Source organism: Anarhichas minor, unplaced genomic scaffold (assembly GCF_050575085.1).
Source record: "Anarhichas minor isolate MPS153535 unplaced genomic scaffold, ASM5057508v1 ptg000043l, whole genome shotgun sequence".
NCBI classification, from domain to species: Eukaryota; Metazoa; Chordata; class Actinopteri; order Perciformes; family Anarhichadidae; genus Anarhichas; species Anarhichas minor.
The window spans coordinates 1,981,922-1,996,821 of NW_027466489.1; the positions used below are offsets into that span (position 1 = coordinate 1,981,922).

The following is a 14,900-nucleotide window of genomic DNA, read 5'->3' on the forward strand; positions in this document are numbered from 1 at the left end:
AGATATTATTGCAGCCATGTCTCACAGCTTGAATGCATGAATACTTTTTGCTTAAATACATCAAACAATAATCTTGCCTTTAAGAAATGAACCTTTACTTTGAAAGATTTACCTAACACAACAGAACATTTTCTTATACTGTTGGGTGTGCAAACACTGAAATGTTATACTGGTTTTAAGCCAGGCGTTTTGCCTCTGAGAGTCTGGACGACAGAGTGGGACTGATCCAGTCTTTCAGATGATGAACTGCAGTGCCCTCTAGAGAAAGCACTGCTGAAGGGTTTATACAACACCATTCGATCAAATCAAGTGCACTTTTGTTACCTACTTTTTTCTGTGCTTGCCTGTGCTTCATCTCTGAAAAAATAATGCTCATGTGATTAAATGTGTAATAATTAAAGTTTTCCCTGGCCTCCTCTGCTAATTAAAAAGAAGTACGATTGTGGTCAAAGAGTTAACGATACGAGCGACTGGATCAGCATTAATTGAAATTTTGCGAGGCTCGTCGGGTGTTCAGTCTGTTAGGTGTCTTTATTAAGAGCTGATCAAAGCGCCAAATCTTTATGGTCATCAGAACTCTTCAAGTAATCTAATAAAGCACAACAAACACAAAATGAGTCATTTCAAACAGGCTTCATCAAACAGTCATTTCTCTGAACTCACCCTGACTTTTTGTACAAGATGGTAGCAGCGCCACATGTAGCAGCGACATTAATGTCTTATTGGTTATTTCGGACAAATATACTGTAGACATCATAATTCTCATACAATGTATGTCCTTTACTGTTGATTGTTGCAGAATTATGTCTTGGTAGTATGAGCATAACAGTAACCCTGTTCAGTGACTTACAGCTTGACTTGCTAGAGGACAGATTTCAGTTGAAGCACACCAGTTGCTCGGTATAATGAATTGGCTGAAAAAAACACTGGTGATAAAACCTTCGGAAAAAATGTGCCGAGTTCCTGAGCAACCTTATCTAAACTTTACCTATTTGCATGCAGTAGTGTTCAACACAATGTGCCTATATTTCTTTATTCTCTCTTCATACTACCTCTGAGTTAAAGCTAGAGATTCTTCCCCCAGGAGAACGTTGACAGGTCCACTGACTTGTCTCCGCCTTTTAGAAAATATGGTTTGTGGCATTTTTGCTTTTTGTCAAAGGTGAACAGCAGAGGGGTCAGGAAAGGACAAGAAAGTGATAGAGACACAACAAAGGTCCATGAGGGCACCTCATTGACCCTTGGCCAGTACTTTTTTCAATTAATGATTTTGTATTCAATACAATTGTAGTTTTGCTTGCAGAAGTTACAGTCCATGCTCCAGAGAACCTTTAAGGCATTTCTCTGCTGCATTACGTCTCTAGTCTTGTTCTGTCAAATCGTGCGCATTGGCCGCCATTAAAAGTGCACTATACAGGGTTCAGAATGTGATTTTTTTGTTTGAGCACCTCGTGACATAATAAATATGTTAAAATGACAGACTGCTATCCGTTTCTTGCTCAAAGGGGCTCATTTTGTGGGCAGTTATTTGTATATATAATCTGCATTTACCTTGGCAAAAGAATCATAAAGATGGTTTCCCTTTTTGCATTGCGTGGCTGTTGCGTGAACCCAGCACAAGTTTAGATTGAGTCACGTTACATGTCAGAATAGTAAGAGAAGTCTACACATGGCAGAAAATCAAAGAGAGAGGTTTGGTGGTTTAAGTGGTGAGGGACATTCCCTAGATGTAAGAAATCTCTTGTTGCACCCTCGTCACAAACCGACGGTGACGAGTGAGACTCACGCAATCAAGCAATTTATTAACTTAAAGGCAACATAAAAGGCAATCAGTAATTTCAGCAGTACAGGTGAGTGCATGAGTGGAAAGTGTGTAATGTTGTACAGCGGAGAAACAAACCATGATGTCAATCAAAAACCATATGGGTGTCTCAGGCAGGAGACAGGGACCAACTGAGACTAAACAGGGTTTTTAAAAGAGTGCACTGGCACAAAGGGCCCATGTGTTGCCAGTGTTGCTGATGAGCTCAGGTGTTTCCACTCTGCTGATGAACCTTTGCCACGCCCACCTCAAAAAAGGTAAAAGGGAGCTGCCACACGAGAGTGGCACAGGAATCCTAACTTTGCAGACTGGTCAAGTAAAGAACCTTAACTTATCTCTGAAGATGGTCACCATGGTGGTTTTTCTTCTGGCTTTTGTTGGAGCGGCGTCTTCAGAACTCCCACACAGACGGAGGTGTGACCCGGAGCAAGGACAAGAAACGCCGACTCTTTGCTCAAATTACAAAAACATTTTACACCTCGATGACGTTCAGACAAAACTTGAAGAGAACCAAATGCTGCTGCGAGAGAGGATTGATGCTCTGGAAGGTAGGACCAGACTGCAGCTTGATTCTGCAAACGGCAACATTAGTGCGCTTGAAAGGTTGGTGATGAACGTTTCAAACGCACAAAAGGACCGAGAAGAGATGGCGTCACAAGCTGAGATGGAGTTGAGGGACGCAAAGACAAAGCTGGAGGGACAAGAAGTTGACATTGCCAGCCTGAAGAGAGACGTTGGAGAACTGGTCAAACACGGGGAGAGAGTCGGGGGCAACATCAGTGAGATTGAGGAGAGACTTGATACAACTGAGAGGCAGCTAAGGGAGAGAAAAGAGAAACTTGACAATCTGGAGTCAGAAACTGGGGCCGCGTTCAATGCCACACAGAAACTGCTGACTCTGTACAAGAAGGAACTCTCCCACCTTAACTCGACGGCCCGGGAGCTTGAAGTCACAGTCGAAGCCCTACTGAATGCCCCGAAGACGAAACTTGAAGCTAACCTGACGGAAATACAAAATGGCAGCCGAGGTAAGTTTTAAAAGACTATTATCTTTAAAAAAAAAAAAAATTAAAATAAATGTTTTCATGAATTGACTGCAAAAATGTTCTTTTGATAATGACTCAAGCGTTCAGCACAAAACTGAATGGTCAAAAGGCTGAAGTTGATGGATTCAGGAATGTTGATTAACTGCAGTGGACCAGCAGAAGGCTGCATGACTGACGGTCTCAAGAGCGACGAGATAATCCAATCCCTGAACAAAAGCTTTGCAACTTGTACCCCGGAAATAGATGAATACTGAGCTGCTGCTTTTTCATAAATGTGGAATGTAAAATTGTATGTTTAAAGTAACATTACTTTTTTTTTTTTTTTTTTTTTTAAATGACTTGCAGAACCCGGATTGGGGTCAACTGAAGAAAGTGAACTGTCATTTGAAGTGGCGCACCTTAAAGCAGAAGGTAAGGGAAAGTATACTAAGTAATAGTGCAAGATGCTACACACACAACTGAATTTAACAATGTTTGCATTTCTTTCTTCAGTCAACACCAAGGTGGCCTTTTCTGCAACTATAATCGAATCCAACGATGTGTTCACTGGACCCGGCACCAACAGCACCAACAATATTCTCATCTATAACAGAGTCTTCACAAACATTGGCTTTGATTACAACAGTAAAACAGGTATGTTGGAGGCAGAACCTTCAGAAAGCTGCCCAACGATTAACAGATATGAAAGTATGCGTCTTTAAAATGGAATGCAGCCTCCATATTATTGGGTAACATGGGAAACATTTGTTTAGTAATATGGTCAGAACATGGCAAAATCTTCCTACCACGGTCTCTGAAGCTTTTCCACAAGTTGCCTGTAAGTCCGTCGAGCTTTAGGATGTGTTGATGGGTGATTTTGTTACTTTCAGAATAAAGGTGGCTAATTGTTTTTCCCAGTTTGTAGTCTTTATGCTAAGCTAACCAGTTGCATGGCTTCATCTTCATTTTTAACATGCAGACATAAGAGTGGTATCGATCTTGTCATCTAACTGAGAAGATGACGGTTATTTGTGTTTCCGTTGAGTAGAAAAAAGTATTAAGAACCACATAAGGACAAGTGTTTTTATAACTTGATGTCATTGCATTCTCCTCAACAGGCATCTTCACTGCTCGACTGAAAGGCGTTTATCACTTTTCATTCATGACTTTCGGCTACAACGGTCACACTTCAGGAGCCATGCTGATGAAGAACGGGAATTACCAAGTGACCACCTGGGAATTCACCGGCTCAGATTACAGCGACACCACCAGCAACACGGTAATCCTTGAGCTGAATGTCAGAGAGACCGTCAACGTCATCCTGTGGAATGGTGGAAAAATACATAAAAGTGTCTTCAGTGGGTTCCTCATCTTTCCAACATTGTAGATTTTAGAACAGACTGATGCCTCATGTCTCAATTTGTTCTTCTTCCTTTCAGCAATTTCTCATGTAAAGTTTAAACATTTTGGAGGATTATTGAAATGTCACAATAAAAGAAATTAAACAAATGTGTTGTTGTAAAACAGTTTTTGGCTGTGCATCAAACGCCTCACTACTAGTTAAAGATTATCTTTAAAACCCGAGCTCAACATATGAACATTAACTCGGTCGCTTTCAAAAATCTATAGGGTACTAACAAATGATCGATTGGTGTTTTAACAACCAAGTTATGATGTATATTTCTATCAAAACGAACATTTAAAAAACCCTTTTACTTTGTCAAACAATTATGCTGAGAGTACGTATATACGGTAACTGATATATATTTAGCTTTGTCATGCAGCAATGGGGAACATGCAGAGATTCATATTGTACATCAGTGGCGGGCCGTGCATTTTATACCTGGGCCTTCACTGCTGTCCTGCAGCTGAAACACAGCTACGGTTATTTGTTTTGTTTAAAAATGAAGCCAACACCTATAAATACACCAACTGCAGAGAATACGCAGAGTGTCTCCTCTCTGACTGCAGCTGGGACTGCTGCGAGTTACCGCCTGAGTGCTTTAGGGCGGCTCATGGCTAACTGTAGAACGTAAGTGCTTTCACGTCAGTCAAAACACCAGAAAGTTGCTAGATTTGTAGCTTTTGACAAAAAGTCACCATGAGGGTTTGGAATGTTGCCAAGTTGGCAACACTGGCACCGGTTAAATATGTCCCCAGAGCAACATTGGACGTAACAATGGTTCCTATCGCATATAAAACCAAACAAATCCGTCTTCATAAAAACAAGTCGTACAAATAATATACAAACAAGCATGTTAAAGCTACTGCAGATGTAAAAACAAAAGCAGTTCACTTACCAAAGCTACTGTTCACTATTTAAAGAAAGTCCATCCTCCTTTCTTAATGATTTTGAGCTCGATTGTTGTGGATCGTCTCTTTTAAGGCATTTCTCTGCTGCATTACGTCTCTAGTCTTGTTCTGTCGAATCGTGCGCATTGGCCGCCATTAAAAGTGCACTATACAGGGTTCAGAATGTGATTTTATTGTTTGAGTTCGTGACATAAACATGTTAAAATGACAGACTCCTATCCGTTTCTTGCTCAAAGGGGCTAATTTTGTGTGCAGTTATTTGTATATAGAATCTGCATTTACCTTGGCAAAAGAATCATAAAGATGGTTTTCTTTTTTGCATTGCGTGGCTGTTGCGTGAACCCAGCACAAGTTTAGATTGAGTCACGTTACATGTCAGAATAGTAAGAGAAGTCTACACATGGCAGAAAATCAAGGAGAGGTTTGGTGGTTTAAGTGGTGAGGGACATTCCCTAGATGTAAGAAATCTCTTGTTGCACCCTCGTCACAAACCGACGGTGACGAGTGAGACTCACGCAATCAAGCAATTTATTAACTTATAGGCAACATAAAAGGCAATCAGTAATTTCAGCAGTGCAGGTGAGTGCATGAGTGGAAAGTGTGTAATGTTGTACAGCGTAGAAACAAACCATGATGTCAAATAAAAAACCATATGGGTGTCTCAGGCAGGAGACAGGGACCAACTGAGACTAAACAGGGTTTTTAAAAGAGTGCACTGGCACAAAGGGCCCATGTGTTGCCAGTGTTGCTGATGAGCTCAGGTGTTTCCACTCTGCTGATGAACCTTTGCCACGCCCACCTCAAAAAAGGTAAAAGGGAGCTGCCACACGAGAGTGGCACAGGAATCCTAACTTTGCAGACTGGTCAAGTAAAGAACCTTAACTTATCTCTGAAGATGGTCACCATGGTGGTTTTTCTTCTGGCTTTTGTTGGAGCGGCGTCTTCAGAACTCCCACACAGACGGAGGTGTGACCCGGAGCAAGGACAAGAAACGCCGACTCTTTGCTCAAATTACAAAAACATTTTACACCTCGATGACGTTCAGACAAAACTTGAAGAGAACCAAATGCTGCTGCGAGAGAGGATTGATGCTCTGGAAGGTAGGACCAGACTGCAGCTTGATTCTGCAAACGGCAACATTAGTGCGCTTGAAAGGTTGGTGATGAACGTTTCAAACGCACAAAAGGACCGAGAAGAGATGGCGTCACAAGCTGAGATGGAGTTGAGGGACGCAAAGACAAAGCTGGAGGGACAAGAAGTTGACATTGCCAGCCTGAAGAGAGACGTTGGAGAACTGGTCAAACACGGGGAGAGAGTCGGGGGCAACATCAGTGAGATTGAGGAGAGACTTGATACAACTGAGAGGCAGCTAAGGGAGAGAAAAGAGAAACTTGACAATCTGGAGTCAGAAACTGGGGCCGCGTTCAATGCCACACAGAAACTGCTGACTCTGTACAAGAAGGAACTCTCCCACCTTAACTCGACGGCCCGGGAGCTTGAAGTCACAGTCGAAGCCCTACTGAATGCCCCGAAGACGAAACTTGAAGCTAACCTGACGGAAATGCAAAATGGCAGCCGAGGTAAGTTTTAAAAGACTGTATTATCTTTAAAAAAAAAAATTAAAATAAATGTTTTCATGAATTGACTGCAAAAATGTTCTTTTGATAATGACTCAAGCGTTCAGCACAAAACTGAATGGTCAAAAGGCTGAAGTTGATGGATTCAGGAATGTTGATTAACTGCAGTGGACCAGCAGAAGGCTGCATGACTGACGGTCTCAAGAGCGACGAGATAATCCAATCCCTGAACAAAAGCTTTGCAACTTGTACCCTGGAAATAGATGAATACTGAGCTGCTGCTTTTTCATAAATGTGGAATGTAAAATTGTATGTTTAAAGTAACATTACTTTTTTTTTTTTTTTTTTTATAAATGACTTGCAGAACCCGGATTGGGGTCAACTGAAGAAAGTGAACTGTCATTTGAAGTGGCGCACCTTAAAGCAGAAGGTAAGGGAAAGTATACTAAGTAATAGTTCAAGATGCTACACACACAACTGAATTTAACAATGTTTGCATTTCTTTCTTCAGTCAACACCAAGGTGGCCTTTTCTGCAACTATAATCGAATCCAACGATGTGTTCACTGGACCCGGCACCAACAGCACCAACAATATTCTCATCTTTAACAGAGTCTTCACAAACATTGGCTTTGATTACAACAGTAAAACAGGTATGTTGGAGGCAGAACCTTCAGAAAGCTGCCCAACGATTAACAGATATGAAAGTATGCGTCTTTAAAATGGAATGCAGCCTCCATATTATTGGGTAACATGGGAAACATTTGTTTAGTAATATGGTCAGAACATGGCAAAATCTTCCTACCACGGTCTCTGAAGCTTTTCCACAAGTTGCCTGTAAGTCCGTCGAGCTTTAGGATGTGTTGATGGGTGATTTTGTTACTTTCAGAATAAAGGTGGCTAATTGTTTTTCCCAGTTTGTAGTCTTTATGCTAAGCTAACCAGTTGCATGGCTTTATCTTCATTTTTAACATGCAGACATAAGAGTGGTATCGATCTTGTCATCTAAATGAGAAGATGACGGTTATTTGTGTTTCCGTTGAGTAGAAAAAAGTATTAAGAACCACGTAAGGACAAGTGTTTTTATAACTTGATGTCATTGCATTCTCCTCAACAGGCATCTTCACTGCTCGACTGAAAGGCGTTTATCACTTTTCATTCATGACTTTCGGCTACAACGGTCACACTTCAGGAGCCATGCTGATGAAGAACGGGAATTACCAAGTGACCACCTGGGAATTCACTGGCTCAGATTACAGCGACACCACCAGCAACACGGTAATCCTTGAGCTGAATGTCAGAGAGACCGTCAACGTCATCCTGTGGAATGGTGGAAAAATACATAAAAGTGTCTTCAGTGGGTTCCTCATCTTTCCAACATTGTAGATTTTAGAACAGACTGATGCCTCATGTCTCAATTTGTTCTTCTTCCTTTCAGCAATTTCTCATGTAAAGTTTAAACATTTTGGAGGATTATTGAAATGTCACAATAAAAGAAATTAAACAAATGTGTTGTTGTAAAACAGTTTTTGGCTGTGCATCAAACGCCTCACTACTAGTTAAAGATTATCTTTAAAACCCGAGCTCAACATATGAACATTAACTCGGTCGCTTTCAAAAATCTATAGGGTACTAACAAATGATCGATTGGTGTTTTAACAACCAAGTTATGATGTATATTTCTATCAAAACGAACATTTAAAAAACCCTTTTACTTTGTCAAACAATTATGCTGAGAGTACGTATATACGGTAACTGATATATATTTAGCTTTGTCATGCAGCAATGGGGAACATGCAGAGATTCATATTGTACATCAGTGGCGGGCCGTGCATTTTATACCTGGGCCTTCACTGCTGTCCTGCAGCTGAAACACAGATACGGTTATTTGTTTTGTTTAAAAATGAAGCCAACACCTATAAATACACCAACTGCAGAGAATACGCAGAGAGTCTCCCCTCTCTGACTGCAGCTGGGACTGCTGCGAGTTACCGCCTGAGTGCTTTAGGGCGGCTCATGGCTAACTGTAGAACGTAAGTGCTTTCACGTCAGTCAAAACACCAGAAAGTTGCTAGATTTGTAGCTTTTGACAAAAAAAGTCACCATGAGGGTTTGGAATGTTGCCAAGTTGGCAACACTGGCACCGGCTAAATATGTCCCCAGAGCAACATTGGATGTAACAATGGTTCCTATCGCATATAAAACCAAACAAATCCGTCTTCATAAAAACAAGTTGTACAAATAATATACAAACAAGCATGTTAAAGCTACTGCAGATGTAAAAACAAAAGCAGTTCACTTACCAAAGCTACTGTTCACTATTTAAAGAAAGTCCATCCTCCTTTCTTAATGATTTTGAGCTCGATTGTTGTGGATCGTCTCTTTTAAGGCATTTCTCTGCTGCATTACGTCTCTAGTCTTGTTCTGTCGAATCGTGCGCATTGGCCGCCATTAAAAGTGCACTATACAGGGTTCAGAATGTGATTTTATTGTTTGAGTTCGTGACATAAACATGTTAAAATGACAGACTCCTATCCGTTTCTTGCTCAAAGGGGCTAATTTTGTGTGCAGTTATTTGTATATAGAATCTGCATTTACCTTGGCAAAAGAATCATGAAGATGGTTTTCTTTTTTGCATTGCGTGGCTGTTGCGTGAACCCAGCACAAGTTTAGATTGAGTCACGTTACATGTCAGAATAGTAAGAGAAGTCTGCACATGGCAGAAAATCAAGGAGAGGTTTGGTAGTTTAAGTGGTGAGGGACATTCCCTAGATGTAAGAAATATCTTGTTGCACCCTCGTCACAAACCGACGGTGACGAGTGAGACTCACGCAATCAAGCAATTTATTAACTTATAGGCAACATAAAAGGCAATCAGTAATTTCAGCAGTGCAGGTGTGGAAAGTGTGTAATGTTGTACAGCGTAGAAACAAACCATGATGTCAATCAAAAACCATATGGTGTCTCAGGCAGGAGACAGGGACCAACTGAGACTAAACAGGGTTTTTAAAAGAGTGCACTGGCACAAAGGGCCCATGTGTTGCCAGTGTTGCTGATGAGCTCAGGTGTTTCCACTCTGCTGATGAACCTTTGCCACGCCCACCTCAAAAAAGGTAAAAGGGAGCTGCCACACGAGACTGGCACAGGAATCCTAACTTTGCAGACTGGTCAAGTAAAGAACCTTAACTTATCTCTGAAGATGGTCACCATGGTGGTTTTTCTTCTGGCTTTTGTTGGAGCGGCGTCTTCAGAACTCCCACACAGACGGAGGTGTGACCCGGAGCAAGGACAAGAAACGCCGACTCTTTGCTCAAATTACAAAAACATTTTACACCTCGATGACGTTCAGACAAAACTTGAAGAGAACCAAATGCTGCTGCGAGAGAGGATTGATGCTCTGGAAGGTAGGACCAGACTGCAGCTTGATTCTGCAAACGGCAACATTAGTGCGCTTGAAAGGTTGGTGATGAACGTTTCAAACGCACAAAAGGACCGAGAAGAGATGGCGTCACAAGCTGAGATGGAGTTGAGGGACGCAAAGACAAAGCTGGAGGGACAAGAAGTTGACATTGCCAGCCTGAAGAGAGACGTTGGAGAACTGGTCAAACACGGGGAGAGAGTCGGGGGCAACATCAGTGAGATTGAGGAGAGACTTGATACAACTGAGAGGCAGCTAAGGGAGAGAAAAGAGAAACTTGACAATCTGGAGTCAGAAACTGGGGCCGCGTTCAATGCCACACAGAAACTGCTGACTCTGTACAAGAAGGAACTCTCCCACCTTAACTCGACGGCCCGGGAGCTTGAAGTCACAGTCGAAGCCCTACTGAATGCCCCGAAGACGGAACTTGAAGCTAACCTGACGGAAACGCAAAATGGCAGCCGAGGTAAGTTTTAAAAGACTGTATTATCTTTAAAAAAAAAAACTTTAAATAAATGTTTTCATGAATTGACTGCAAAAATGTTCTTTTGATAATGACTCAAGCGTTCAGCACAAAACTGAATGGTCAAAAGGCTGAAGTTGATGGATTCAGGAATGTTGATTAACTGCAGTGGACCAGCAGAAGGCTGCATGACTGACGGTCTCAAGAGCGACGAGATAATCCAATCCCTGAACAAAAGCTTTGCAACTTGTACCCCGGAAATAGATGAATACTGAGCTGCTGCTTTTTCATAAATGTGGAATGTAAAATTGTATGTTTAAAGTAACATTACATTTTTTTTTTTTTTTTTTTTTTTTTTTTTAAATGACTTGCAGAACCCGGATTGGGGTCAACTGAAGAAAGTGAACTCTCATTTGAAGTGGCGCACCTTAAAGCAGAAGGTAAGGGAAAGTATACTAAGTAATAGTTCAAGATGCTACACACACACAACTGAATTTAACAATGTTTGCATTTCTTTCTTCAGTCAACACCAAGGTGGCCTTTTCTGCAACTATAATCGAATCCAACGATGTGTTCACTGGACCCGGCACCAACAATATTCTCATCTTTAACAGAGTCTTCACAAACATTGGCTTTGATTACAACAGTAAAACAGGTATGTTGGAGGCAAAACCTTCAGAAAGCTGCCCAACGATTAACAGATATGAAAGTATGCGTCTTTAAAATGGAATGCAGCCTCCATATTATTGGGTAACATGGGAAACATTTGTTTAGTAATATGGTCAGAACATGGCAAAATCTTCCTACCACGGTCTCTGAAGCTTTTCCACAAGTTGCCTGTAAGTCCGTCGAGCTTTAGGATGTGTTGATGGGTGATTTTGTTACTTTCAGAATAAAGGTGGCTAATTGTTTTTCCCAGTTTGTAGTCTTTATGCTAAGCTAACCAGTTGCATGGCTTTATCTTCATTTTTAACATGCAGACATAAGAGTGGTATCGATCTTGTCATCTAAATGAGAAGATGACGGTTATTTGTGTTTCCGTTGAGTAGAAAAAAGTATTAAGAACCACGTAAGGACAAGTGTTTTTATAACTTGTTATTGCATTCTCAACAGGCATCTTCACTGCTCGACTGAAAGGCGTTTATCACTTTTCATTCATGACTTTCGGCTACAACGGTCACACTTCAGGAGCCATGCTGATGAAGAACGGGAATTACCAAGTGACCACCTGGGAATTCACCGGATCAGATTACAGCGACACCACCAGCAACACGGTAATCCTTGAGCTGAATGTCAGAGAGACCGTCAACGTCATCCTGTGGAATGGTGGAAAAATACATAAAAGTGTCTTCAGTGGGTTCCTCATCTTTCCAACATTGTAGATTTTAGAACAGACTGATGCCTCATGTCTCAATTTGTTCTTCTTCCTTTCAGCAATTTCTCATGTAAAGTTTAAACATTTTTGGAGGATTATTGAAATGTCACAATAAAAGAAATTAAACAAATGTGTTGTAAAACTGTTTTTGGCTTGCTGTGCATCAAACGCCTCACTACTAGTTAAAGATTATTTTTAAAACCCGAGCTCAACATATGAACATTAACTCGGTCACTGTCAAAAATCTTTAGTGTAAAAGTGTAGTAACAAATGATCGATTGGTGTTTTAACAACCAAGTTATGATTTATATTTCTCAAACTATGCTGAGTACGTATATACGGTAACTGATATATTTAGCTTTGTCATGCAGCAATGGGGAACATGCAGAGATGCATATTGTACATGCTGTATTAGCCTTATATATAATACATCTGTGACATGTTACAACAGCCTCTCACACACTTTATATGCTTCTGAATCAAGACACGTGACGGGTTGAAGCATATTGTAAATGCATCTGTCAAATGAGGCTGTTAATACTTAAATGACAGGACAAATATTAGTTTCCACAATACTAAGACATGAGCCTTGTCTTTATGCTAAAATTCTCACAGAGCACTACACGTTCAGGCTCCTACATGTGACTGAATTACCCCGCGCACACAGGTCTAACATGTTAAATTATCCTTCTGTCCCACGCACTCGCCTTAAGACCCGTGGTGTCTGAGCTTCTGAGGCAGTAGCACCAAGGTTGTGGAATGCTCTGCCTGCACCCCCGTTTCTGATTCTGTGAATTCATTCCAGAATCAGCTCAAGACTGTTTAGACTGGTATTTGACTAAAAACTCATGTCCTAGGCCTGCTTTTAAACTGTTTTAATTTTGTACTTTGTATTTAAATTATTGGCCCTTATATGGTCACATTGTGCAGTTTGTTTGTAATTCTGCCCCTGATAACCATTTGTGACTTATGTCTGTAAAAAGCGCTTTATAAATAAATCTTACTTACAATCATTTTCTCAACAAACAATTTCAGAGACAGACAACTGCAGGTAAAGGGAAAGATATAGTTCAGCTCTGCATCTGGACAAACAGTTGGAGACTAGATCCCTTAACTGTGTAGAGTGGGATGTCCTCGTCATTGGGTTTTAGGTTCATTACCAATTAGGTAGTTATACTTTGTTCGAAAAAGAAAACATACCTTAAGACAAAACTGAGCTGAATGAGACTGAACAAGCAAGTCTGAGGTCACCTGGTAAATGGTTGACTGAGAGACTGTACGGGCTTGAAATGGTGTAAATACAAATGGGACTGCACTTTCACAATGTGAAATTATGTAAAATTGTGGGTATTTATTTTTACTTTTTACTCCCTGATTTGAATGTATTCCAGGCTCTTTCCTCACTGGATGAGAGGCAATTTCAAATAATCCCATTTCTCGTTTTTGTCAAAACAGCTTCAATAAATAAATCTGTGTAATATAATCTCTGATTTTTTGTTCCATCTTTCATCCTTATTGTTTCTGAGTAAATGTAATATTCCAGGCTGAACACACATGTGCCGTCCTATTTTTTTACTTCTCCATGCTTCCTCTGGTAACCATTTGTTAAGAGTCGCATTACTATGAATTGTGGGTAATTCCCTTGGGCAAAGTCTGCATTTAATGCAGGGAGGGAGCGCGCCTCAAAATCCGGAGATTGGGATTGGGCCTTCGTCTCTGGACCCTATGACGGCATGTACTGGAACATTCCACTAGATGGAGCCGTCAGCCTGTTTAAAGACTCGTCTCCAGTAGGATGCTGCGGTTAGGTCGATGACTTGTGTTTTCTGCATAGAACTGAATCATTATACCAAATATGTATGTTGCAATAAAACATAAAAGTAACTAAACAGAGGAAAAACAATGTGCAAGAGTCAGGTGATCTCTACTTTTATTTAAATTAAATCATAAGACTTTTTGAAGCATTTTAATATTTACCAAAAACACTAACCTTTTTCTGAATTTGATTTTTGTCTCTCATTAATAATCACTATATATTCATAGGTGCTAGGCAGAAAATGCAAGAAAAATATAGGCGCACAGTAGGTGAAACGTACTGAAAGCAGATCTAGGAATCGGTTGTAAACAGAAGTCAAGGCACAAACATACTGCAACAGACATGGAAATGATACTATAAAAATTGACAGAATGTTAGGTACACACATACTTTAAATATCAGTTAGGATTTTGCCATCATTTTCCCTGCAAGTGAAGCTTTTGTTTTTTTCTTTTCAACATTTTAACATTTTTTATTTTCATTTTGTAGGAATGTTAGATAATTTGTGCAGATTACAGAGCTAATATTTGCCTTGTTGAGTCATGCAGAACAATATACAGTTTGGCTATGAATGATGAACTTATGTAAACACTATTTAAAAAAAAAAAAAAGCACTTTCCTTTATCAATCATATTTTATGTCCATGCCTGTGCTTCATCTCTTAAAAAATAAGCTTCATGTGATTAAAGGTTTAATAATTTGCACATCAGAATTTCTAAAAGTAAAATGAATGCATTTATATAAAAAAAAGTTTTCCTTTGCCTCCTCTAGTAATTGAAAATAAAGAAGAAGAAAAAAGAACCAAAATACAATAATAAATGTGGATTTTTGTGGTCATAGCCCAAAGAGTTAACGATACGAGCGACATTTATTGAAATGCTGCGAGGCTCGTCGGGTTTTCAGTCTGTGAGGTGTCTTTATAAAAAGCTGATCAAAGCAGAAATCGTGGTTGGCCAGTGCAGTCATTGATGATGTGTGTATATTCCCCCTATCTTTATGGTCATCAGAACTCTTCAAGTAATCTAATAAAAGCACAAAAAAACACAAAATTAGTCATTTCAAACAGGCTTCATTTTGTGCCCTGTTAGAGAG

The 14,900-nt window shown here is 40.3% G+C and overlaps 4 protein-coding genes across 4 annotated transcripts in view; 3 read left to right on the top strand and 1 right to left on the bottom strand.

Moving 5' to 3' along the window:
- The first annotated feature begins 2,165 nt into the window (after positions 1-2,165).
- Positions 2,166-4,234, top strand: LOC142970726 (uncharacterized). The gene is made up of 4 exons (XM_076111146.1): positions 2,166-2,850; positions 3,214-3,279; positions 3,361-3,501; positions 3,966-4,234. The coding sequence occupies exons 1-4, from the start codon at positions 2,166-2,168 to the stop codon at positions 4,232-4,234; spliced, it is 1,161 nt and encodes a 386-aa protein (XP_075967261.1).
- Positions 4,235-6,055: 1,821 nt separating this feature from the next.
- On the top strand, positions 6,056-6,910 carry LOC142970695 (uncharacterized). The gene has a single exon (XM_076111096.1). The coding sequence runs from the start codon at positions 6,056-6,058 to the stop codon at positions 6,749-6,751; it is 696 nt and encodes a 231-aa protein (XP_075967211.1). The 3' UTR covers positions 6,752-6,910.
- Positions 6,911-9,874: 2,964 nt separating this feature from the next.
- LOC142970607 (uncharacterized) lies at positions 9,875-11,206 on the top strand. Its single transcript, XM_076110940.1, has one exon. The coding sequence runs from the start codon at positions 9,936-9,938 to the stop codon at positions 10,629-10,631; it is 696 nt and encodes a 231-aa protein (XP_075967055.1). The 5' UTR covers positions 9,875-9,935; the 3' UTR covers positions 10,632-11,206.
- Positions 11,207-13,905: 2,699 nt separating this feature from the next.
- The window catches only part of LOC142970401 (guanine nucleotide-binding protein G(i) subunit alpha-2-like), a 44,556-nt gene continuing 43,561 nt past the window's right edge, over positions 13,906-14,900 (bottom strand). Inside the window, exon 9 of the mRNA XM_076110604.1 lies at positions 13,906-14,830. The gene's annotated coding sequence lies outside the window, so the exon portion shown is untranslated. The remainder of the gene's footprint in view (positions 14,831-14,900) is intronic.

Bases quoted from the DNA above. Each gene is read 5' to 3' on its own strand.
- LOC142970726 (XM_076111146.1), top strand. From the start codon at position 2,166: ATGGTCACCATGGTGGTTTTTCTTCTGGCTTTTGTTGGAGCGGCGTCT. The intron at 3,280-3,360 runs GTAAGGGAAAGT...TTCTTTCTTCAG, and splicing joins GGCGCACCTTAAAGCAGAAG to TCAACACCAAGGTGGCCTTT. The intron at 3,502-3,965 runs GTATGTTGGAGG...TCTCCTCAACAG, and splicing joins TGATTACAACAGTAAAACAG to GCATCTTCACTGCTCGACTG.
- LOC142970607 (XM_076110940.1), top strand. From the start codon at position 9,936: ATGGTCACCATGGTGGTTTTTCTTCTGGCTTTTGTTGGAGCGGCGTCT.
- LOC142970695 (XM_076111096.1), top strand. From the start codon at position 6,056: ATGGTCACCATGGTGGTTTTTCTTCTGGCTTTTGTTGGAGCGGCGTCT.